This window comes from Phoenix dactylifera, chromosome 8 (assembly GCF_051530095.1).
Source record: "Phoenix dactylifera cultivar Ajwa chromosome 8, Ajwa_hap1_PhDact_Kaust_v1.1, whole genome shotgun sequence".
Classification (NCBI taxonomy): Eukaryota; Viridiplantae; Streptophyta; class Magnoliopsida; order Arecales; family Arecaceae; genus Phoenix; species Phoenix dactylifera.
Genome location: NC_143197.1, coordinates 28,426,966 through 28,452,295, shown reverse-complemented (window position 1 = coordinate 28,452,295; position 25,330 = coordinate 28,426,966). Strand labels below are relative to the sequence as shown.

Here is a 25,330-nt window from a genome sequence, read left to right as displayed (position 1 = left end):
TATTCACATATGTTTGCCTTTATTGCAAATTAAAAATCAATATCTATACACTGTCATAAGTCATTTTAGCTTTCTGACACTGTAAATGGCATTTGAAATTTAGCTTCTAGTGGTTGTAAGTATTTCACCTGATATATGTCCTCTTGTTTTTGATAAGAAAACAATACTGATAAAAATAAGGAACATCCACTAACTAGAAGCCACAAAATCTGATCTTAGTAGCATCATTTAACCAACACCAGGAGAATTCCTCAACTTCATTGACTGAGTGACTACAAAAGGGAAAATATATCAATGCACTTACAACAAGCTGCTGTCAGTTTCAACGCCTAAGGCACTATATCCCAAACTCACAATCATTATATCTTTTAACTAGGCATTAGCCCATCCAACAAAACAGCTGTAACAATATAACGAAAAAACAAACATGTTAGCATAAGGCATCAGCTTAACTTTGCACAAATTTCTTCAAAGAGAACTTTATGGTTACAGAAAATAACCCCTTGAATCATCAGATATATAGATGGAATATAAGAAAGCAAATAATATTTTTTGAAGGATGGATGCCCATTCAATATGCTTACTTGTTTTGAGTTTAGAGCTCTGAAGATAAAACTTGGTGATATAGTTGATCCTATGAGGCATGCAAGGAAGGAGATACCCCCTTAATCATTCCATGCACCATCTGCGGCACCTTCTTTCTTGACGGATGTTGTGGTCAGCATATACTGATATTTGTCCTCAATATTTATGGATGCAGTACCATTCAATGAGAGCCTAGACAATGCAAGTCTAGCTTCTCTATGCAGAGTTACTGCTTCCCTCTCCTTCTTCCTTGCAATCTGAGCAAATTTCAAAAGCATAGCATAAAGCAAATCAACCAAACAACTTAGAAAAACAGGAAGAACATCATAATACAACATAAACAGCGTTCATCTATTCAAATTTGAAAATATAATTTTTTTAAGAAAGGTTTAACTTGTCTAATTAAACATAGGCAGGTCTCAACTATCTTGCTTTTATAAAAAGAATATTTAAAAAAAAACATCTAAGCAACAGAGTTAGCGAATCAAGGAAACTCCAGAACTTGGATGATTTAATGATGGAAGTTAAGCGCAACAAAAATTTTCCCCGTGTACTCTATCTTTGAGATAAGATAACCATATGATCATACCTTCCCAGTTGCATATGCAACAGAGTTTCCAGATTCCATGTCAGCAATGGCTTTCCTTATCTGAGCCACAAGGTACTGAAGAATCACAGAGAAGATTGAGCAAGAGGAGTCGCTTATTTGTGCTCAGATTAAATATATTGCACTAGCAGAAATAACACATAAAAGCAATGATCACAGGACAAAAATAAACAGAAGAGAAGCAGCAAAGGCAGACCATGTCACGATCAGTGTAAAAGGATGTAGCTCGACCTATGGAACCTGCACGACCCGTTCTTCCAATCCGATGGACATAATCCTCCATGGTCTGTCAATTACATAGGGTAGATTAAGAGCACCACTCAAATACGGATGAAGACTTGGAAGAGAAAAGGACACACAGCTAAACCATATAGCATGGTACTATTCTTTTCTCCAGAGAAAAAAGCATACAATAATTTCCATCTCATCATCGAAACAAGTATAATAAGGGTATACAACTTCTTGTTACAGTTTAGAAAAGATCACATCACATACCCTCGGAAGATCGAAGTTGACAACATGAGCAACTCCTGTAACATCTAGACCACGAGAGGCAACATCAGTCGCAACCTACAAAATATAGAAGCTACATGGAATAAATCAAGGGGAGACAACTACGAATTGAAGATCATATGAGAAAGTCAAGGTGCACTGCACTCAAAGTTACCAAAATGTTGGCAGAGCCCTTCCTAAAATCACGAAGTGCTGCCTCTCTTTCGCTTTGAGTACGACCACCATGGAGGACAACTGCATCCAAACCCTGGGCTACCAATGCTTCTGCAACTTCTTTACATCTTGACTGATGGATAGCAAGGTCAAGCCAATGAAAAGTGTGATAAGTCTAGAAATTAGAGCCGTACACACTGACGAGTATTCTAGGTATAAGCATCAATTATGATATATCCAGAAAATAAAAATTGCTCTGTGATGATAAGCACCACACTAACAGTAACAAGCATTCAACATAATAGATTTCTTAGAAATTATTATTTCAGAACCCAGGCCTACTCTCAAAAATTTCCTTGGTCCAAAAGGGCACCCCTGTACTTCGTGAAGAAATGCATATCATGAGGGGATAACAGACCAGCATGCATGAACCAGAAAGTACTAATCACTACACTGATATTACCAGGAATACACATAACTAAAATCAGCTCTCATAGGGTGAAACATTAAATTTGTTAATGGACATGGTGCTGTCCAAATTCATCAGTCTAAACAATTCAACAGATGCAAAGTATACAGTACATAAATATCCGTCATGAACTTTGAACATGCAACAATAATAAAAAGAATGAAGCATGAAGATGGATTTAGCAGTAACCAATCTTTTGAAGAGAGCAATAAGATCCACAAACTTGCGCAAGTAGGACTTCTCAAGCACAACCACAAGAACATATTTTGTTTTAAAAGGCTTCAATTTTATTCTCATCTATGAGAAGTTTTACTGAAACATGACTGATAAGCCTTACCTCATTGAACTGGTTAATGTAACAAACAAAAGAAAATTATAACAAATAATTGAAAATTTGAAAAGATTTAGCAGTTCTGATGCATGAAAATGCAAGATTAAGTTCTATCATGTACAAACTCGAATCAAGAAATAAACATGTGCAACCATTAGTACCTTTCTCTCAACAAAAACGATGGTAAGAGGATAGGCATGACCAAAGTTTTCAGCTTGAGATGCCTCATCCACAAGCAAAGCCAGAAGATGATCAATCTAGACAGGGTTTGCAATAATACTTACATCACAAGTAGAAAGAATAAGAAGTATATCTCAGGAACAATAATTTTAGCATATTCCAAAGATTATCTCGAACAAATAATGTATAAAATGACACAAGTTGTCTATAGAAAGGATATCATAAACTTCGCGATCTTCTGGTACTTTAGATAAAAATCAAACAGTAAAAAGAAATCACATGATCAGATATTAGAGCTACGGAGTGTATCAGGGAAAACAAGATAAAGTACTACTGGCCAAATAAAGGGGCTCGATAAAGAAGCAAAATCATCAATATGCATGATTGCTAAGTTGAACATTATGCATTCATACATCTAACATGTGATGATCAGAATAAAGGGTGGCCCCATGTATGTGAAAGCAACCACATACATATTTTCTTATTGGCCTAATGTTTGGTTACCTTAAACTTATAAACTATGCATAACATGTTCAAATAGGATTGGTTGTGATAGTATATCCAAATAGCATTGGTTAGTGATAATTGTACAGGACAACAAACAAAGATAGTATTAGTTGCTTTAAGAAAAGAAAATCAGCTTTGAGATACATTTACTTACACAGACGTTCTTGATAAAATTAGAAAATGATAGCTCTCATATGGAATGGACAAGGTTGGTGACATCAGGCTATTCTTAAACAGATGTCTGGTTAGGGTTTAATTAACAATGGAGGCATATTTATAAAGTTCGGTAACCATGTGATAATATCATTTCTTTCATCTTCAAAAAAATGTTATTGTACAAACTTTCAAAAGAATATCAAGTGACAGCAATAAAGATCATGAAATTTTCTTGCATGTCAATGAGTGTTACTGGACACCTTTAAGATTTCAAGAGTTCTATTACTTCTAGCCACTTGAACATGCTATAGACAGCACAGCATTTTTAGGCACCCTGAAATGGAGTGTCTTGCTTCCATCAGCCAAAAGTGTCAACAGTAAAATTTATGACACTTTATTCTTAATTAATTCAAGTATCAAACAATAATTGCCAAAGTGTCAAGACACCTCTATATAAGTGTTATATTTCTTCATTTTCATTAATGAAATATGTGTTTAAAATGCAATTCTTTTTATACCCATCGCTTTTAAACAATACCTAGTCAATTTAAACTAGCAGTCGCCATAGGTGCCTGCTTCTTTTGTTAAATTCTGTGAAAATGGAAGCTTCATAGATAATTGCATGAATGGTGACATCATAATTATCCACCAACTTATTTATCCTTAACCATAGCATTAATAGTATCATTGAATGAAGTGTAGTTTCATTGTGCGATACTAACACTAGAGGCTCATGCAATGCCACATAGAACTGAAAGGCCTGCAACATAATGGTTAAAAAGAAATGCTTAGTTAAACATAAGGTTGGTAAGGTTGCATAAAGCAAACTTCATGACAATGTATAATCAGCTTATAACAATAAAAACTTGTTTAATCCTAACCACCCAGCTTTATCAGATAGGTGGAAATATCATTGGTTTTCTGGTTGCAAAAAGAATCCCAATCTGAGACTTTTCAGGCACAAGAAAAATCAATAAAATCAAAATCAACCAACAGGTTGATAGGAAAAAATTGGTTTTAAGGCAAGATGAACCTCAAGATTCAGGAATCAGAGACAAAGCAAAATATTTGTCTATAGCAATTGCCTAACAAACAAGATAAGCTAACCTTCTCGCTTTCAGCAACCTTCTCCAAAATTTGAGATACATTGGCAGTTGGGCTACTCACTTTTCCTACCTTTATTTGCACCGGGTTACTTAGGTATTCCTACAAGTTGCATCAAACAAGAGGTCATGAGTATTATAAGTATAGCATCATCTATTAAAAATCAAACCAAATTGGTGGAATCCAGTATCTAAGTCACAATTAAATTAAAACAAACCAAAAATGCAGTCCATTAAACAAGGTATAAATCTTGACAAAAAGAACCTCATTTTAAGGATCCAACAGCAGCCTGTCAGGTTACCTGAGCAAGCTGTTCAATTTCTACGGGCATAGTTGCACTAAATAACAGCGTTTGGTGCTTTCTCGGAAGATTACACATCACCTAAAATGAAGAAAAGTAAATTTAGAAAAGGATGCCAGTTAACCTGCCAAAAATCTACTGCAAAACCAAGAGAGTTTGTAAGTTGTAACACTTTCAACAGAGAAAAACATGCGACCTTGCAAAATGTAACTGAAGAGAGATGTAGAACAGCTCTTTGAAGAAAAAAAAGTTTGTCATTATAGAAAAAGAACTTTTAGGTTCGGTGCATGACAAGAAATTTTTTCACAGCGTAAGAGCTGATGATCCGAACAGCACGAATGAAACAAGGCAATTCTGAATGCTTGGCACATAGATTGACATTATAAAGTAGTTTTCAAGTATAAGATAGTTGTAAATGTTGCACACACGACATATCAACATTCAAATTTTGAAATGATCCAAAGAATACAAAGAAAGAAAAGTTTGTCATTTGAGCATAAGCAAGCATGTCAATCTAGTAACCATAACTGAAATTTAAAAAATATATAAGAAGAAAAAAGTGGATCAAAACAATCCAGAAATTAAGCCTGACAGCAGAGACTAGAAATTAAGAATACATTCTGTTAAACTTGCTCCGAGAAACAGAAATGATCAGTGACAACTAAAAACCAGTTTGGGAAGTAGGTTGTCCGTTCCCTGAAGATTAGTTGAATGATATAGGCGATGAACTTCCCTCAAAAATAGGTACAAGATGTAACAGTTCACCCACTCGAGATTCCTATATGAAAGAGGTATTCAAGCTCAAGCCAAGCTTAAGAGTAGGCTTCAAGCTTGGCTCGGTTATCTCAGCTTTCTTACCAAGCTGAGCCAAGCTACTATTCATACTTACGAGCTCCACGTATTAGCCTCACGTATTCAGGCTCTGCTCATTTATTAGTCAAGCTTTTAGATATGCTTTAACTCAGCTCATTTCCTAGCTGAACCAAGCTCAAATGAGCGTATTTCTGAGCTGAGCTCAGGCAATCCATGAACTTGTCTGCCTACAGCCCTATGTAATCGAATACTTCTTTAAGAAATTCACCTTCCTTTCAATTTTCAAGATTTCAAGAACGTCAATCAGCATTTCCAGCTCTTCTTAAAAAGCATAGCTGGTATGCAGGCAGTTAAGGGACTGCATAGCACATAAGTAGTATGCAGGCCATGTACAATTGGCATTTAAATATTTAGAGATAAACTAACATATTAAATACAATAAATAATAATAGCATTATTTTTTATAAATAATAGTAGAATCTAGTAGTAAATTCCACAGGAACAATTATAGAATAATAAATGCATTAACAATAACTAATATACACATCCGGTCCATCTGAAAACCACATCCAGCCCAACCATCAATTTGTAGTTTTGTACACGTCCTACTTTCATCGAACTGCATAAGAGTGGCCACATATGTGTCACACAATGCTTAAAGGGCCACATATATAATGCAAATTAGGCTACAATTGCTGCCACAAATTCTAATCCTACTGTCTGCTACTAGCAAACCATCTTTTCGGCCCATATGCGGCCCGGATACATATAGTAACCGCATATAGGGAATTCAGTACAATCAGGCGATAGCATACGCATATGCAGCCAAATATGTGGCCTCATGCACTGCATTGTAACACTGTTTCAGAATGCTCCTATTGTTTTTTTTTTCTTTTTTCTTTTTTGATGTTAATATAAATCCAACACCAGTTCTCTTTTAGACAATATTCAAAGCTGATATTGCTCTATTGACTTCTCATTTCCAGATCATCATGATCTTTGACTAGAAAACAAAAATAGCATTCATGTATCTCTGACTTGAGATTCGTCAACCACCATGTAGGCACACTAGTCTTATCATAATTATTCTTCCTCTAAGACACTCCAAAAGACCATGTGGGGTCTCTTGCAAACAACCTTACGTCTTTAGAAATCCATAAGCATGGAGCATCCATAGCAAAGAACAATTCAATTAGGGTATCTGCAGAAATCATCTAAAAAAACAATCTCATATGATTCAATATTTTAGTCATTCAAAAATCACAGGAATTTTTATGTATATGCAAAACAAAGAAGCAGATGCATTGATGTAATGGCCCTCCCCTGTGACATAAGCATATCCTTCTGGTACTATATATAGAGTCTAGAAAGATAAGATGGCCAAGGGAAAAGGTGAATGAAAAAGAACAATGATAACAGGCAGGACAGTGTCTCACTTTTACAGATTGCAAACATATTGCAGCAAAAAAAAAGGGAAAATACACAGTAGAAAGACTAGAAATTTTTTTACCTCTCTAATTTGTGGTTCAAAGCCCATGTCTAGCATTTTGTCAGCTTCATCTAGGACAATAAACGAAATCCTTATGAGAGAGGTGTTTCCTTGTTGCAAATGATCAATAAATCTTCCAGGCGTAGCAACAACAACATGCACTCCTGCTCGTAGCTCAGACCTCTGCATTAGCAATAGACAGCAGCCGTATAACATTAATTCAGAAGCCATTTAGGACTGCTATTCAGAAACTCCGAGGTTTTTCAGATGTTTATCAGAGTTTTAGGCACATACAGCAAAAGTAAAGGACATTGAAATGCATCAAAATAAAATATTAAATGCGTGCACAAGCGCATGCAGGCATACATAGACGCCATATGGTATTCACTCCTAGTATATATTGAACTGTCCTTGTAATTTATATTTGTAGTTTGCTTTTTTGGCAGTTAATAAGTCTGATCCATATCACAACTTCCACTTTGCTCAGACACTAGGCTCTGACAAACCAAGATGCTAATAAGCAAATTGACATTTTAAAGCACTAATATGATATGAGCGAGCTATCTAAAGTCAATAGCGGTAAGATGTGTACAGAGTTACACGGTTACACCTGTTCTGAAATGTTTGTTCCTCCCACAACTATGGCTGTTCTCAATGCTTCCAGAGATCTACTAAAAGCCTTAACCTGCAAACAATGACAAACAGTTGCACATATAATTAGTAGTAGTGCGAACTCAATGTCCTATTATCTTAAGATTCAAAAGCAATCTGTGTCGCGTGTAACAACAGTAGCACCCAAGAAGGGTGCCGCTTTCTCTGATATTCAGAAACATATAAACCCTACGTGTAAAAGACAAGATGATAATAATGCTAGGAGTGATATGCATACATGTCTATGCATGCATGTGGCTGCATGTGTTCCAGTTGTTGCTCATATGAATAGAAGAAAGACCTAAGAGTTCATTGTATAGTTTGCTTTGATTAGACTGCATAGCTTAATAAAAAAGGCAATTTATCTATATACCTAGGAAATATCTATTATAGCGAATCATGAAAAAAAACAGAACTGAATGATATTTACAAGCAAAAACATTATAATGCGGGGAAAAAAGAAGTTGACTAAATAGTAATATTATGAAAGAAACAATCACAAGTTGTACTGAAGAACAAAACTGCTGAATGGAAAAGCAAGTCCAAGTCAGCTAGCACTATTGGCTAAACTTTGCATATACAGTAGAGTATTAAGGTCAGATGACACCATCATGAAAAGTAACATCAAGGTTAAATAAACCCAGCTGTATTATATGGATTGGAATTCTTAGAAAGGGCATTATATATAGAATTGTAGAGCTGATATTGCTGATTTGTGAAGGTAACACGAGATTCTAAAGAGATTGGATAGCGAAGCAAATTCAACACTGAAGCTATCACCTCATCAATTGGGATTTCCATAGAGAGTACAAAATCAGCAATAAGTGAAGCCATCATTTATAGTAAATAATTAGCATTGAGGTTAGTGCATCCTCCATGCAAATGTTCTAAATCTGGTGACCCAGATCAAATCATTATGACAGATAGGTCGCTGGTTTCCAGTTTGACCACTGGTCAACTGCAAGTTGACTGGTCAACCCAATTAGTATACACTTCTCCAGCTTTCTCTCCACTTTCCCCTCAAACACTGAACCAATCCCATCATTTCCCCTCATCTTCCAAATCAAACCGATCCCTCCATCTCCTCCCCCCCCCCCCCCCTCCCCTTCCCTTCTGGTGTACTACCACCTGGAACTAGATAAATGAGAGGATGAGATCACTACAACCCACCGCATCTAAATTCTGCCACACCAAGGGCATTAGCTACCAGTCATCCCCTCCCTTCTTGCATGATACAGTCATGCAATGTCAAACAGTCACAACACCCCTCATCATCTTCTACCATGGGGAACATCCATGGCCGCAGGAAAGCTTCCTCTATGGTGTAGGTAATAATTAACCTTCATGAGCTAAACCCAATTCAACCAAATGATTCGAACAGTTGAACCATGAGAGTTATTGGATCGAACGGATTTGGGGGTTTGTCGAGTTTGATTCAACCTGAACCACTAAGGTTGGTGGGTACCAGATAAGGCTGCCTGGTCAACCCAGGTGAGTCAACCAAGGTTCAGAAAACTGCGCCATATCATACATGGATGATTTTAGTGGGGTTTATATAAACAACATGCTACTACAACAAATAACATGAAAGGCTTCTACAAACCCATCCTAAGTATCTTATAGCAGCTAAGAAAAAAAAATGCTAGCAAAGTTCCAAGTTATAATTGGGCAAAGACAAGTCAGTTCTCCCACAAAAGTATCATCGCATGTTGTTCCTAGCCCAACATAAAATTCTACAACACAACCCAACACTACTGAAACTCCTCTCATGTTGCAATGGTGTGACTCAAAGCAAGGCATACCGGTCGCCTACCGAACCAGTACGGTACCGGTTCGGACATTTTTGAACCGGTACCGAACTGGCGAACAAAGAGGTGCGGAAAGAAAAAAAATGAGTCCGCACGCGCGCCCGCATTAGATGCCACAGAGTGGCTTAAATGCCACTTTGTGGCATTAAAGGCCCCGCGCAGGGAGCCGCGCCACAGAGTGGCTTAAATGCCACATTGTGGCATTAAAGGCCCCGTGCAGGGAACCGCGCCCGCGCAGTGCGGTTCCCAGCGCGAGGTGCGGTTCCGGGCTTGCGCCCCAGTGGGCATGCTGCCCCACGCGCAGAAACACACATGGGTGTGGTTCCTAGCGTCGCACGCCCCGCAGGCGCGCTGCCCCGGTGCGAACCGGTCCATTTTCTACAGCCAAACCGGACCGGTCAGGGACCGAACGGTTCAGCATACCATGCTTCAAAGCATTATAGCAGCAAGTTTGATCTTAATTTATGGCAATTCCTACAACTGTCAAAAGTGACGCCGATGTGCTCCACCTGGGCAGCACCATTTGTAAAGCTTTATCTTACCCTACAAAATGACATAATTTAGATCTAGATGTAAAGCTTTTGATCATCAGTGGTTGCATCAACACCCTTTGCATTTAATATTTCTGCTTCAAATAGCAATCTAATAGCAAGTTTTAAAAGTTGATTACATTCCCTTCTCATGCCTCCATGGTCATTTCTTCCACAGTTCAGCATTTAAAATAACTACTTCACTAATGTAGCTTCACTTCTCATTCAATCCCAACTTTAGCTTTCACCATTATTAAACCACAACTGAACCCATAGGGATGTCTCTCCCTTAGCCAGAATGGATCGAGGATTCTTCCTGGACTTAGGAATAAAAGAAACTGTGTGAGCTTAGGCATGAAGCCCTCAGGCCGAGCTCGGCCTGAGAATGTGAAGCCTAATTGAGTTTTAAGGCCAAGCCAAGACTAAGAATAAAACAAATATGAATTGGGTGGCACTCTAATCCTAGCCCATAACTGCCACGAAATCAAGCTTGCACCAAGTTTTAGGCATTTTCATGCTGGGCTGAGACCAAGCTAAGGTTCCAACCTATATTACCTAGACATTTCATTTTTAAGCTATCTGGAAATGTTGACACTTTCGGATACTTGGACACAGCATGACACAACATAACTGGACACTCAACTTTGAAAAGTCCTTTCGTTATCAACAAAAAGTGTCCAACACTTGGAACCTATTTTTTTGAGTGTTATGTAGGAGAGTCAGTTTTAAGTGTCAGGACATTTTAAGTAAAATGTCCTAAATGATATATGGACACTTCAACTGAAGTGTCCTAATATTTTTAATATAAATGAAGTACATCAACGCTTTAAGCAAAGTGTCATTATATTTTTAATATAAAATTATCATAGTTATATGAACACTTTTAAGTATTCCAATTAAGATTCGTCGTCTCGGTATCGGACCTCGTACCGTGCCACACTAGCATAGCATCGGTACGGTACAGTATGAAATTATTTTGGCGTATCGAGTTGTTGGCGGAGGCCTGAGGGGCCGAGTCAACGTTGGCGGAGGCCTGGAGGGCCGAGTCAGTCCTGCCGCCTGCCAACGTGGATGCGCTGGAGGAGTAGGGTGGGTTATACCACTAGGGGGTCCCTGAACCCACTGGCGAGGCCCTGTCGGAGTCCGGAGTTGGGCGAGGCTTGGTCGGAGTCGACTCGTGGCGCTATGGGCCCCTGCGCTAGTTTAAGGAAATAAAGTTGCGCCTTTACTAACACCTGCGGGTTTTGGTGTAATGGTAGCGCTTGATCCTGACAATTGGTATCAGAGCAATAGGTCTCGAGTTCAAAACCCAGGCATCACGTGGGGGGGAGGATTGTTGGCGGAGGCCTGAGGGGCCGAGTCAACGTTGGCGGAGGCCTGGAGGGCCGAGTCAGTCCTGCCGCCTGCCAACATAGATGCGCTGGAGGAGTAGGGTGGGTTATACCACTAGAGGGTCCCTGAACCCACTGGCGAGGCCCTGTCGGAGTCCGGAGTTGGGCGAGGCTTGGTCGGAGTCAACTCGTGGCGCTATGGGCCCCTGCGCTAGTTTAAGGAAATAAAGTTGCGCCTTCACTAACACCTGCGGGTTTTGGTGTAATGGTAGCGCTTGATCCTGACACGAGTGCCGGTGTACCATCGGTACCGGTACCGGTACCGAACCGGTATGGGTCGGTACGTCCGGTACCGTCCAGTTTGGTACGGTATAGCATACCATGATCCCAACACATATTATTAAGTGATTTAAAAAAAATAGTGAGTAAATTAGACAACTTGCAAACTCAAGGATATTACATTGCATTCATTTGTTAGATGGCGTCTATGATTCTAAGTTTCTCTTTTGTCAAATAATCATCGAAACAAAAACATTGTGCATGTATACAACAAATGTCGTGTCCCCATGCTAGGTTTTTAGATGCTGCTGTGTCTGATTCTTGAGGACACTTTGACACTTGGCAACCCTGCCAAGTGTCTACATAATAGTAGTTCCAACACATGCCAAAATTGAACATGGGATGGCCAAAGTCAGCCCACAGACACCACTACTAGCCCATTTTGCTGTAACTATCTACAGTTGAAGCTATCCAAAATGCCTATAGAGATGAATTGTAATGGTATGTAACATTACATGTGAAATCCCAACACCACACTAAGCTTCTGGATCCTTGACTGATAAAATACTCCTTAATTATGACACTATTACCAACCCAAACCCATCTAATTTTAATTTTTTTTGAAATTTGGCAATACAAATATGGTCTAATTCTTAATGTTTCTAAAATCTGAAGTTTATCGCCATATATTGCAGATTTTTAAGAAATAGCATTATTTAGTATGACTGCTAGACTTTTTTTGAAAAAAAAGCAATGGAAATATGGCCTCTATGAAACTAGACCACAATCAGAACACATCCGATAAATATATGGCGATAAACTGCCACTAATTTGGCTTGCTTGATAGCTTATAGCTGAACCAGCCTCTCTTGAGTTTAAGCCTGAACTATCATGCATCAATCTCTCAAGCAACCCATATTAAAGACTAGAACCCCCTCTTCACCCTATAGAAACTCCCTCTCCACCTCAATTGGCTGCTACACGCTAACAACCAATTCATTATTAAAAAGAAGCATGAAAGTGCATTATGTGCAAATGTATCTCATATCATCATAAAGGTAGGACTCAATACAAACTGTGACTATCGGAGCACAAGTGACAATGTAATCGTGCTGTCTCCTAATTGAAATGCAGTAAAATCACCATTGATAAAGGAAATTGTGACAGACCTCTTTTTCTATTTGCTGGGAAAGCTCTCTTGTGGGAGACAAGACTAATGCTAATGGTCCATCTCCATGCCTGAGAGGTGGTTGAGCCAAGCAATGCTGTAAAAAAGTGCAATAACTAAAGCAAATGCTCTTCGGAAAAAATAAAGATCCAGAAATGTACAATAATAGAATAAAATAAACTATATTGAACAGATGTACAACATAAAGAAGCACTAGTAATTTTCATGAGCAGAAAAAGAACTGTTGCTACCTGAATCATGGGAATAGTAAATGCAGCAGTTTTCCCACTCCCGGTCTCAGCACAGCCTAGAAGATCTCTCCCACTTAGAGCAACTGGCATGGCTTGTGCCTGAATAGAGGTTGGTCTTGTGTACTCATGAAAAGCAATATCTTTCATGATGCTTGAGTGCAAACACTGAAGGCAAAATAGACAAGATGTTATATAAATTACCCAACAAGGCAATTTAGTCTTAGTCTTCCATATAACTAAATAAAATTTTAGGGAACACTCAGAGGCAAACATAGGTATAGTTACCATATCATTAAATGATTCAATGGGTGCAGCCGCAGGAAGGGAATCAGGAGAAACTGTAACATCAACATTTAGCCGCAACCTAACCTCTTCAATCTGGAGAAAGTTGAGATACATCAAATCCACTGGATAAAAAAGAAAAACGAGATACTTAGTTTAGGTTTATGTAATTTCCACCAGCTCACTGATTTTATATGGGAATTGATTAAAGATGAAAAAGCAACATTAGGAGCACAAGTTTGAACATCAAGTCTGAGCAACCCTAAATAGGCTACTTATGTTGACACCAATCTTCTCCACAAAACACAATGGAAATTTTACAGCAAAGAGTTCACTTGTATATCACTCTCCTGATATAAACCCCATCATAAACTAAGCCATATTAGTTAATATAAGCAATATGTGTCACGCCCCAAATCCAGGACATAACATGGCCGTGCTACCAAGGGGTACAACCCACGACAACACGAAACCAAACATTTCATTTAACTTTCAAGTTCATCTCAAACAAAATATAATAAATAAAAATCCAATTTCATTATCCATTAAATGCAACCAATACTGGTTTAGAGTGTCTAAATTCAAATAATAATACTAAACCCATAATCCTTAATATTCAGAAAATCATTAACTACAAATTCATAGTCAATTTAAAATACTAAAATTCTTCCACAAGATCGTCAAGCTTTCTAGCGCGAACTCCAAGCCTAGACCATCCTTCGTTTCTATCAACCCTATTCATCTGAAGAGGAAAAGATAAAAATAGAGATATAAGCGACACAGCTTAGTAAGTAAATCTTACTCTACCTTATCGGATCAAGTATAAGTTTTTCCATATCAATGCATCATTTAAGAAAAATAGTGGATATTACAAAATAAAGCATTTCATAGTATAGTATGTTCAAACAAATCATAAAGCCAATTGTGTATTCATAATTCATAAATATGGTTCCAAGTTCATTTTACAAATAAATTCACAAATCATTCTTCTGCCATTTAGCCATATCATAGTTCAAAATATTGCTCACAGATATTCATACTACAGTCACTTTATACCCATGACAGGGTATGTGTTCATAATCGACATAGATTCTTATTTCGTATGCCAACTTTATGCCCGCTAGCAGGGCATGTGTTCGTATGGATGTTAGCTCCGGATGTCGATTTTTCCAATTCTAGGGATCATATATAGCTATCTGAGAGCCTTTAGAAAACTTAAATTTTTTTCTTAAAATACATACATATATAGACGAAAAATACTAAATGGCATAATCAAATTCATATCTCACAAACAAGCTATTTTCGTTAAAAATATTTATGAAAATATTTTTCATAATAAAGCAAGATTTTCATAACACATATGATGATCCATAATTTTAAGAAAGCATGATATCTCCACAAGCAAACTTTATGCATGAAAAACATGATAATTTAAAAAATAATAAGAAGTGCACAATTTACTTACTTCTTTCGTCTTAGACCGTCTAACTTTACTAGGCAAATCAATTAACCCTACGTAAAAAAATTAAAAGCGAAATTAATTTCTATTCGATGATTTAATAGGATTAAAATAATAAAAAAAGAAGATGGTTGGTTGAGTGACAGTGTTCGGTAGCTCTAGGCAAGTCAGGTCTAAGCAACTCGATCAATGAATCATGGAGTATAGACTCGATCAGGGCCAAGGTCTTTCGATAGAATTCATAATTAGTAGGTTCTAGGGACACTTAACATGGTCGGAGTAATCGGTCTAGCAGGCAGTCCGAGCACCAAGGCAGATCAGGGCCTTTGCAGGAATCAGCTCGGGTTCATAGATCAGGTCGACAGGACCCTGTACTGGGATCCATAGATCTCCTAGAGAGAAAATAAGAGAGAGAGGGATGGGCTCTCTCTTCTTTCTTTCTTTCTTTCTTGGTAAAGAGGGGAGAGGAAGGGAGGTGGGTTGGTGGCTGTCGTGGTCGTGGTCCGAAGTAGCAGCAGGCAGTGGTGGCGGCTAGCAGAGGGTGGCCGGCGACGGCGGCTGGCAGGTCGGATTCAGCCCAAAAGAGGGCCGAACAAGGGGTCATTGCTCGGTCGATCTCGGATCCCAATCCGCTCACCGGTGTCTGGGGCTTCGGCATCTACCAGAAGTCGATGCAGGGGAGAGGCTGAGAGCTTCGGCGACAAGTGCTGATGGCGGCGGTGGTCGAAAAAGAAAAAAAAAGGATCAGTAAAAACAGAAAAAAAGCAGGGGGTCTGATTTTCGGTCGATTTTCGGCCGATTTCACGGTTGGCGGCCGTGTTTCGGGTCATGGAAAGAAGGGCAAGAAAATCACAATATTACCTCAGCTCCAAAGGCGTCGGCGACCCCAATTTCTGGCGAGCACAATGACCGGCAACTATGAACTCAATGGAAAAAAGAAAGGAGTGATGACCATCGGTTGAGGGATTGGAGGGGTGGGGAGGCGTTTATATAGAGAAAAATCGGCTCAAACATGGAAGGATTTGGCCTCCTTCCGTTTTCTCCTCCCGACGGAATCAGGGAAGAAGAGGACTCATGTTCGGAGTCCGATTCATTCTGCTCCCACGTGCACGGCCATGCGAGCCATTGCTCCCATGGGCTTACGACCCAACTCATGTGCAGGCCAGTGATGGGCCAGGCCAATCAAGTGGAACAGGTCCAGATCGAGACTTCACAATATAAGCATCGGTGCCAAGAACTCAAATTTAAGAGGTAAAAGAGTAGAATCTTTAAATAGAAACTTCTTGCACTGCCAAATTTGCAACTAAGTTACATAAAAGGGGACAAAAATTGCAAAAATTTTAGTCAAAATTGAGTACAAAAGCTTTTGCAACTTAAGTTGCAAGGTTGGAAACCTTTTCCATCCCATCCGATCAAGATAATACCCCCTCACCTTGCTGGCCTAGGTTGCACACCTCCTCCCTGCCAGCGTGATCCCTCCCCCTCTCCAACGACCATTTCAGCCAGTCCCCTCCCTGTTTGGCAATTCCCCATCCTCTTCTACCTCTCTTCTACCTTTTCTACCTCTCTTCTACCGCCACCTCCCTCCATCACCAATTGCCCATCGTTGTCCTTCTTTTCCACCACAACCTCCTTCCTCTATCATCGACCGCCCATCATCTTCCTCCTCTTCCATCTCATCTCTTTCCCCCACTGTCCACCATCCTTGACTACTGTACACTATACTCTTCCCCTTCCACCATCAATCACCTTCTTGCCTCTCTTCCACCTCCTCCAAGGTTGTCAAAACACCTAGATGGTCCTAAAGAATGGCCCCCCTAAATGCCTAGGTGGCACACAAACATCTAGAGATAAAAATAACAAATTCAATGATAGTCTTGCATATTCAAATTATCACATTTATGATAAACCTACCCTCCGCCTAAACCTCTTCTCTTGCCACTTGCAATGGAGGGGAAGGTTTAAAACTAAGTGATGGCAGCTTGTTGGATGGTTTTTATTGTAAAGATGAGGGAAGACCCAAGATCTACGCTTTGATCTTAGAGTAGTCTTAAAGTGCTCTAGGAAATACATAGGTACTCATTAATGTATCTCAAATTACTCAATAGTAAACACACTTCTTAAAAGATATGCAGAAAGATGGATGAAATTTACCAATAACATCAGAAAAGTTAGGCGCCCATTTGATGAAAAAGTGGTTGCCAAGAAACCAAGCACCTACCTAGGTGCCCAGACAGCTGCCCCCCGTAGCTACCTGGAAGGCGGCTAAGCAGTGGACTATCCAATCACTAGAAAAGACTACCTAGGACCAAGGCAGCCACCTGTGATACCCTTGACCTCCTCTCTCTCTCTCTCTCCCCCCCTCACCCCCCCCCCCCCTCCCCCTCCCTCTCTCCCCCCAACTCCTCTCTTCCACCACCAGCAGTTGACCATCCTCTTCCATATCCTATCTCACTGGTGATCTAATCTCAACCATACAGCCAAACAACAGCAAATGCATTTGCAATTATAGTTGCAAGCAACCAAACAAGAAACAGTTACTGCAACTGCAAATAGATTGCAGCATTTCTATTTGCAACTACAAGTCCTCTTTACGTGCAAATGGATTTGCAGGCAACAACCAGCCCTTTAATTGTGCCGAGTCAGAAAATATCGCTTGCAAAAAGATTTCATGACTGTGGTCTAAAGCAATACATCATTCTCATCTAACTAAATAACATTAGATCATCATTATTGCCAAGCTCATCAATTATTGTCAACAATAATTGAAAAGACAATGCCACAGCCAAGGTGCACCATTGCATTAACAGCAGTGCGATGAAAATGCAAGTTATTTGATTTTCTGAGCTTCGAACTAAAAATTAGACTTGAAAAGCAGTAACAAGTTCAGAGATTGTCATGAAGACTATGGTTCAAGTAAGCTTAGCTGCTTGGTGTTGAAAACTGATATTGGCAAAACAAGAATAAATTCTGATGCACACATGTTTAAGTCAAAAACAACACTACAGGTATCATACATTTATCACAAAGTCAACTGATCAGAGGATGTTAACATGAATGTATATTCTTAGGTATCACACATTGATCACTAATACTGTGAATAGACATCAGAAGAGAGTCCTTAAGGCTGAACAACAAGCAGAGGTACATTGGAAAGAAGATAGGAGAATAAATTTTGATGGCTGGGTTATCTCCAACATAAGATTCAAAAGAATATAACATAATGTCAATGGAATGAAAGGCTTTAACAAGTATAGAAAAAGTAATGTAAGACTTGGAGTAGAGATGACCATCCAAACAAGATTAAGAAAAGTAAAACATTGAGGCATCATGAAGACCTTCAATAAATGTATGGACTTATAATATACTAGCAAAAATGTACATGCAAATGCACATGTAGACAGAAGAAATATAATAAAAAAACTGACAATAATTGAATTATGAAAGTTCACCAAAATTATACTAATATATTATTCCATAAAATCTTGTTAGAATTATAGTTTTTAAAATAAAAAAATTTGACATATAATTATTATGTTGCATAAGAGGGTGGGCCTTGATGCAATAGTAAAGTAGCTCCATTGTAACTAAAGTGTCACAAATTCAAATACGGAAACAACCCACACCCATAGTGTGGGTAAGCGTACATCTGACCCTCTCCGGACCCCATAGCGGAAGGAGCTCATGCACTAAGATACCCCTTTTAATTGTTATATTGCACAAGATCAAGCTACTCAATGGTATTATGCTACACTTATTATATAATTATATACGTATAGCATAACTTATACAATTATTACATAATAATTCATAGTGAAATTACAGTTTAGAGACATATTAGACCAAATGTTTGAATATTGTTATAGTCTATGTGAAACCTGTAATTTTTCAGAAGGCATAACTTTTCATAGAAATACCGGATTTTGATGATTTTGGATTTGTTGGAAAGGTCTTTTTGAGATCTATAATTGATATCTCACAGGTCTCGATGAATATCAATCATATGGCTCTTAGGTCAAAACATGGCTGAAAAATATAGTTGTAAACTAAGGATGATTTTTTCCAATTTTCTGGAAACATACAACTTATTGAAAAATTTTGGATTTCAATGATCCTAGACTCATTAAAAAAAGAATTTTCAAGTTTTACAATTGATATCTCACAGCACTCGGTGAAATTCCAGTATTTTATAGGTCAAAAGGTGGCTAGAAGCTATGGCTGAAATTTTATAACAATTTTCTTCCATTCTTTAGAATTTTGTTGATATTAGGAATCGTTTAGAGAGTAATTTTGATGGTCAGGATTTCTTCAATTAGATTCAAAGGCCCTGATTGCTTCTGGACAGAAACTTATTCATACTTTTGTGTATAATATAGATAAATTCATTGAGGAAGAATAATGCAAAATACAATAATAGCACCAGTCATAAGAAATATATCCATATGTTGGACAACACAGATTGTGCATATCCAATGATTTTCGAAGGTATGAGGACACTGAGATGGAGGCATGGCAAAAAAGAAGAAGACTAAATATATGTGTAAAGAGGATGTTTGGTAAAATGACAACTAAAGAGTGAGGAAGATCTTGATATAAATGGTAAAAGAGGCTTTTAAGTTTATACTGTAACAAAGATTACCATTTGGCTAGGAATTCAGTGGAAAATGGCATATAAAGCCAACTCACATATGAGGCCTAATAGTCATTTTTAGTGGTACATTGTGCCAATGAAACTTTATGTATGACTCCAATATCAATGTGTATGAGCAACTATGCAGCAAGCAGAAAAGGTTGAATTATAATGAAAGAATCTACAGATAAGATGAGTTTAGCAGATGCGAGGGCAGTGAGATAAATCTATTGCAGAACAATAAAAGATAATAAATTAAGGTTTCAGTATATTAAGGAAAACTTGAGCAAAACCAATATGGCAAAAACGTATTTAAAACAAATAGTGATACTCAGATAATGTGCACAGAAATCTAAAATAGGGCCTTGAAAATAGTAGTGAGATGCTGATGCAGAATGAGTTGCTGAACAATTTCTCGGGCAAGAAGAAAACATGAAAGCAAATGCAGAGTTGTTTAATAGCTAACAGGCAACATATTTGCAGAATGGGGTTGTTCTTCATTTTTCTGAGTTGTTTGAAATGACCATAAGATATGATTAAAACTGAGGAAACATGTACAGTTGAATATAGTTTTTTTAACATCAGGTAAGCAGATGGAAATTATTTTGCACTGGCTCCAAGGCACAGAATATTGCTGCAAAATTTTGTAATAGAATTGCATTCCCTTGGCTTGTCTGCTTATCTATAGTGGCTAATGTATTTTCTCTGTATTCACTTTTTATCTCTTATTGATACAAGTATGCAGAAGCTTATTTAAAGCCATGAAATTTTTGTCGGAGTTCTTGCAAAACAGGTTGGTGCCACAGTGAGATCTTTCCATGAATTGATAGCATGCGAAGGTTAGATTGTCATTTGCAACATCATAAGCAAGATTCCAAAAAATATACACTTGATCAAAGATTTAAAACACATTGTTGGGAAAATCAGTGACCACTGCAATAGATTAATGATGCAATTATAGGAACTTTTATGGGCATGGCCATCTAGGTCCCTGACATAATGACTAGTGCACCAACAGTGATTCACTATTAGTAGAATCATGAGGCATCATGAGAATCAAATCATGGAAATTAAGTGACAAAAGAAGAGCTTAGGAACAAGGAGATTGCAAAGAGATATATGGGAGATCATAGTGAAATAAGACGTGTAATTAAGTCAAACTTAAAAATACTCAAATTTAAGACGAGTTTAAGAGCATTTAACAGGAAGGAGAAAAAGAAAGAAGACAAAAGAAGAAGCTTGTTTTTTGTCAAATTTGAACCGTCACTTGAAGGAAATCAATATTAGTGCAACCATCATGAACACCACTTGGAATAAAAAGCACCTACAAAAGCAATAACTCACGGAATTCTAAACAATTGCGTCCTATTAGCCATGAAGTTGCAGCAATATATTTTTATAGTTTTTTTTTTCATCTTTGTACATTTGCTGGAAGCATAATTGAAACGTGCTGCTGATTATACAACAAGGATTTAGGTAATGTAACAAGCTCATCCATACTATATGGCACATATTATGCTGAACAGGTACAGACATGAATGTAATGTCCTTATATATCATGCCTACTAAGTTATACCATTGGCATCAATGTGTGCCAGCCAGCGCGGATCAATACAAGCAATCACATGCCCATTTTTTTGGTACTATTACACTTGGCACATAATTGGGGAGAACATAGCACACATGAAGCAATGCTATGTTTTACTGTGCAAGCCCATCACTGGCATGAGTAAAGCGTGTGGTATTTTAATCCGTGATATAGAATATATATAGATATATATACCGATTATACATCATTATCCAAGACCACATGACCATGCAACTAGTTAGAAGTTAGAACATATTACTATGAAGCTCACAGTCCAGTCCAAGTAGAGAGAAATTTGGCAAACTCCATAAATAAACCTAAACATAGAGCAACAGTTTTGTATTTTCTGCTTTGAGAACAAATTGCCCATGCATCAAAATAGAGTCCCCCCTTGAGGACTCGAATCATGACATCCTAGAGGATGATAATAGTGGTGCTCACTTTAGTGGTGATGAGAGTGATTAGGCCTATGGATATCGCGAGGAATACTCAATGAGATAGAGGATCATAAAAAGCAGGACAACTAAAGAAGATTCGGGCAGTACAATATTTTCCAGGCAAGATGCTCATGAACAAAAACATTATGATGCATAAATGAAGATATTGTTGCAAATGTGTAAGCATAATCTATTGAAAGGAATGGAGAGGCACCCATCTTCCAACCAGTGGACGAGTTATGTGAAGCAAAATAAAAAGATGTTAAAAAAATCACCAAAATAATTTGTGATGCAGCTAACGATATCTGCCAAATGGCTAACTTTTTAGATCATTTTTGAGGCAATATGATTAAAAATTTACCCTTGTCCATGCAGAAAAGAGGGGAGCATCTCGCTCCAATTCTTCCCAGGTGGAGACATTATGAAGATTTCAAGAAAATAAGAGAGTATCTACTTTGATAGTCAAAAAGAAGAGATGGAACCCTCGGATAATCAGAATTAGCAGTTCAATTGAAGACATTAACCCATTTCAGTAAAGAAAATGGCCCAAATAAAAATAGAACCAAATATCCCACTACATGAAATAAAGGCAGCACTTTGGATCACTATATGCGCAAAGAGGATCACCAAATTCCCTGTGAGTTCGAGGTGGTGATTTCTTCTCTTAACATGCTCATGTGCTTTTTTTGGGGGTGGGGGGCTGGGGGCACGGGGTATAAAACAGACATTCATGCGCATAAATCCAGGCCTTTCTACTTCATCTTGTTTCCAATTATACCTGCTTTGACCTATGAGGACCATCCTGCATTACAAAAGGTCTGATACCATGATAAAATACGGGAAGAGAGAGAATATGTGAAAGATATTCGTTTATTCTCTGTATCTTGTATTCAGCGTCACAACAATATGTACATCAATAACAATGGGGCTAATAAGAAAAGTGTATCAAGACTAATAAGGAAATACAAATCATAATTGGACTAGTACAGTAACAATGGTAAATATGCTTAACAGCAATCAACACTCCCATTCAACTGCGTGAGAATGAGGCAACAAACTTGCAGGACAACATGGGTGACTAAAAAGCACAAGAGCTCGGTCAGCCTAACATGCTCAAGATGTCATCGGGGTTTGAACAAGATTACCCACATTTAGCAATGGAGGTGTTGATAAAATAATGGCATGTTCGAATGCCAAACAAACCTATTGTGAGAACAAATCCACCATGTTTATACGAGGCCAAAAAGACAGCCCATGCCATAACCAAAACCCAGCAAGCAAAACTCATTAAAGAAACATTCAAGAAGAGCATCACCAAGCTCAATGAATACCAATGGACACAAAAAATCAAGAACTCTAAAAAGATTAATCATTAAAGCATTATCCAAGAGAATAAACAACCTAATCTGTCTAAAGAACCCGAAAAAGAAGATAAAAAAGGGATCAAGAAACCTACAAAGCCTAATATGCAAGAAGGATACCAGTAAGCTCACGGAATTCCAAATATAATCCCAAAACATTAAGGCATTAACCCCAGAACCCGAGAATCTAAACCGACCAAAACCTTAAAATTCATTCTACAAACCAAAAAAATCGTGACCTAAGCGCAGCACAAATGGCTCCACTACAAGAAACATCCAGAAAGGAATAGTAAAACGAAGACCTGCTCGGGACTGAGGGCAAGAACACGATCAGAAGGCTCCCATTGCCCGAAGACGGGCTCCGGCACGGAGGGCGCCCTCGAGTGCTGCGACTCCAGGCTGCCGCCGTCGGCGCCAGGCCGGCGGCCGGGGGCGAGGAAGGAGGAGGCGGCCGCGGCGGCGCCATCTCCGGGGGTGGAGGACGGGAGCCTCCGGACGGTCTCCAGGGTTCCGGCGGAAGGCTTCGCGGTGGCGCTCCGGTGGTGCGGTGAGGGGATCGCCGCGGTGGGGGATGGAGTTGGAGTAGCTGCGGCCGCTCGGAGATGAGGCGGAATATAAGACATCCCTTTCGTCTCAAGCTGGTTTTCTTGGATGGGTTCGGAGATAAAACAAGGTTTCCAGGTCTGGAAATCTTCGCTCGTTTATATAGCAGGTTGGCGTCCAGGACGGACAAACGGTCCTCTGGCCGTTTGATTGGAATCAGACGGATGTTTGATCGGGTGGATGTTATTCTCGCTGTCGGTGTGCCATCGCTTTCGCTTGGCTTTAGCGTATAAATCACAAACGGCCATATTTTAATGGATATATTGACGAGAATCTTGGTACATCACTCTGCGTGCTATGAGATGATGAGAGCTTCTAATGGACGGCTGGGATGTTACCATACAGTGGGGCAGTGCTTGACGGGTGGCTGAGATATCGCGTTAGGGGAGATCAGGTTGATTTTGTTTTCTTTGCACGATGTCAGCGTGAAGGACCTGCGAGGACATGCAAGCCCCCAAAGCAACAAAACAAAACAAACAAAGTTTTCGAAAACCAAATGCTTCTAGCTTAATTTCAATCACAATTCATAGAAATGGAGTAAAAACAAAGAGCAGGGAACATGGGAAGCCGATGAAAAATGAGGAGGAGGTGTGAATGATTAAACATCTAAGTGAACCAGCATTGGGATGTTCAAAATTTTGAATTGGCTTGTTCTAATTTCATGTCATATTATGTCTCAAATAATAACTTCTTGTCATGCTTGCCATATTAGTAATCATTGATCCATCTCTTAGATAATTATTAAAATAAAAAAATAAACATTGATAGCCATTTTAAATTCTTTATGGATAAGAGTGGCAATGCTTAATCCGTTTATTTAGAAAATTCAAAACAATGTTTCTTCCAAAGCATTGGCCGCTTTAATGGGATTTCTAATTTTTCCAAAACCAACATCAAAGTCATCATCTATTTCGTTTAATTGATGAAATGATAGGATGATGGAACTTTTAAAGATCAAAAAAATAACTAAATGAAAACTGAGAGACTCGCGGATATTTTTTTAGAATTTTTTCTCCTAAATTGGCCGCAAAAATGGTTTGAGTTGAGATCTTCTCATATTCATAGTTGGAGTGGAGAGACCCAATTTGCCAATCATAGCTATCTATATGACTATATATAGTATAATGATTGTTATAAAATGGATCCCATATAATATGACGTCCAATCATGAATACCCATGTATCATCGGACTAAATCTCAATTGTCGCGCAATATACATATCGGTATAATGGGCAATTACAACTCAAATATTTTTATGATTATTGCACGATACATAAAGGATCTGAATGTAATTAAAAATTTTAGAAAAAATTAGAGCAACATCCTTTCAACTTTGTGCAAAAAATATATTCACTCCAAAACTTTAAATTCTTTTCAATTAGATACTAAAACTTATTTTTTTGTCGCAAAGTGACCTAGCCATCCATCAAAATCTTAATACTATTAACTAAGTGAGAAAAAAGATTAGCATACCCTCAATTCTAAATTAGAGAGAAAGGCATTTCAGGAATAGAAGGCATATATTAGATTGTCATGTGACAATTATATTGCGACGAAGAAAAACGTTTGGAGATCTAATTAGAAAAATTTAAAGTTTCAGGATGAATGCATTTTATTTATGCAAATCTCACTTCTTTTATTGTATGGACTCCATGAATACCTCAAACGCTTGATTGATAAGTCCGTGGACTAATCCATGGAATTTCTTTCCCAACTTCACCCAGAAAAATAACATCCAACATTT

At 38.3% G+C, this 25,330-nt stretch overlaps 1 protein-coding gene across 5 annotated transcripts; it reads right to left on the bottom strand.

Moving 5' to 3' along the window:
• On the bottom strand, nucleotides 1-23,662 carry LOC103706247 (DEAD-box ATP-dependent RNA helicase 20-like). Of its 5 annotated transcripts, none has more exons than XR_005511186.2 (15): nucleotides 23,286-23,662; nucleotides 13,512-13,633; nucleotides 13,227-13,391; nucleotides 12,977-13,072; nucleotides 7,819-7,893; nucleotides 7,230-7,391; nucleotides 4,907-4,987; nucleotides 4,609-4,707; nucleotides 2,820-2,915; nucleotides 1,860-1,991; nucleotides 1,688-1,762; nucleotides 1,389-1,478; nucleotides 1,175-1,249; nucleotides 585-842; nucleotides 1-400 (listed from the first exon to the last, which is right to left on the bottom strand). XR_005511186.2 is itself a non-coding variant. In XM_039124901.2 (14 exons), exons 1-14 carry the CDS (start codon nucleotides 23,604-23,606, stop codon nucleotides 666-668), a joined length of 1,737 nt encoding a protein of 578 aa, XP_038980829.2. In that variant the 5' UTR covers nucleotides 23,607-23,656; the 3' UTR covers nucleotides 1-665. The 5 variants fall into 5 exon arrangements, 2 of the variants coding, with proteins under 2 accessions (XP_038980829.2, XP_088559523.1); XR_005511183.2 differs by having other exon boundaries at nucleotides 13,512-13,604; nucleotides 23,286-23,657; XR_005511185.2 differs by lacking the exon at nucleotides 2,820-2,915 and having other exon boundaries at nucleotides 13,512-13,604; nucleotides 23,286-23,657.
• Nucleotides 23,663-25,330: the final 1,668 nt, after the last annotated feature.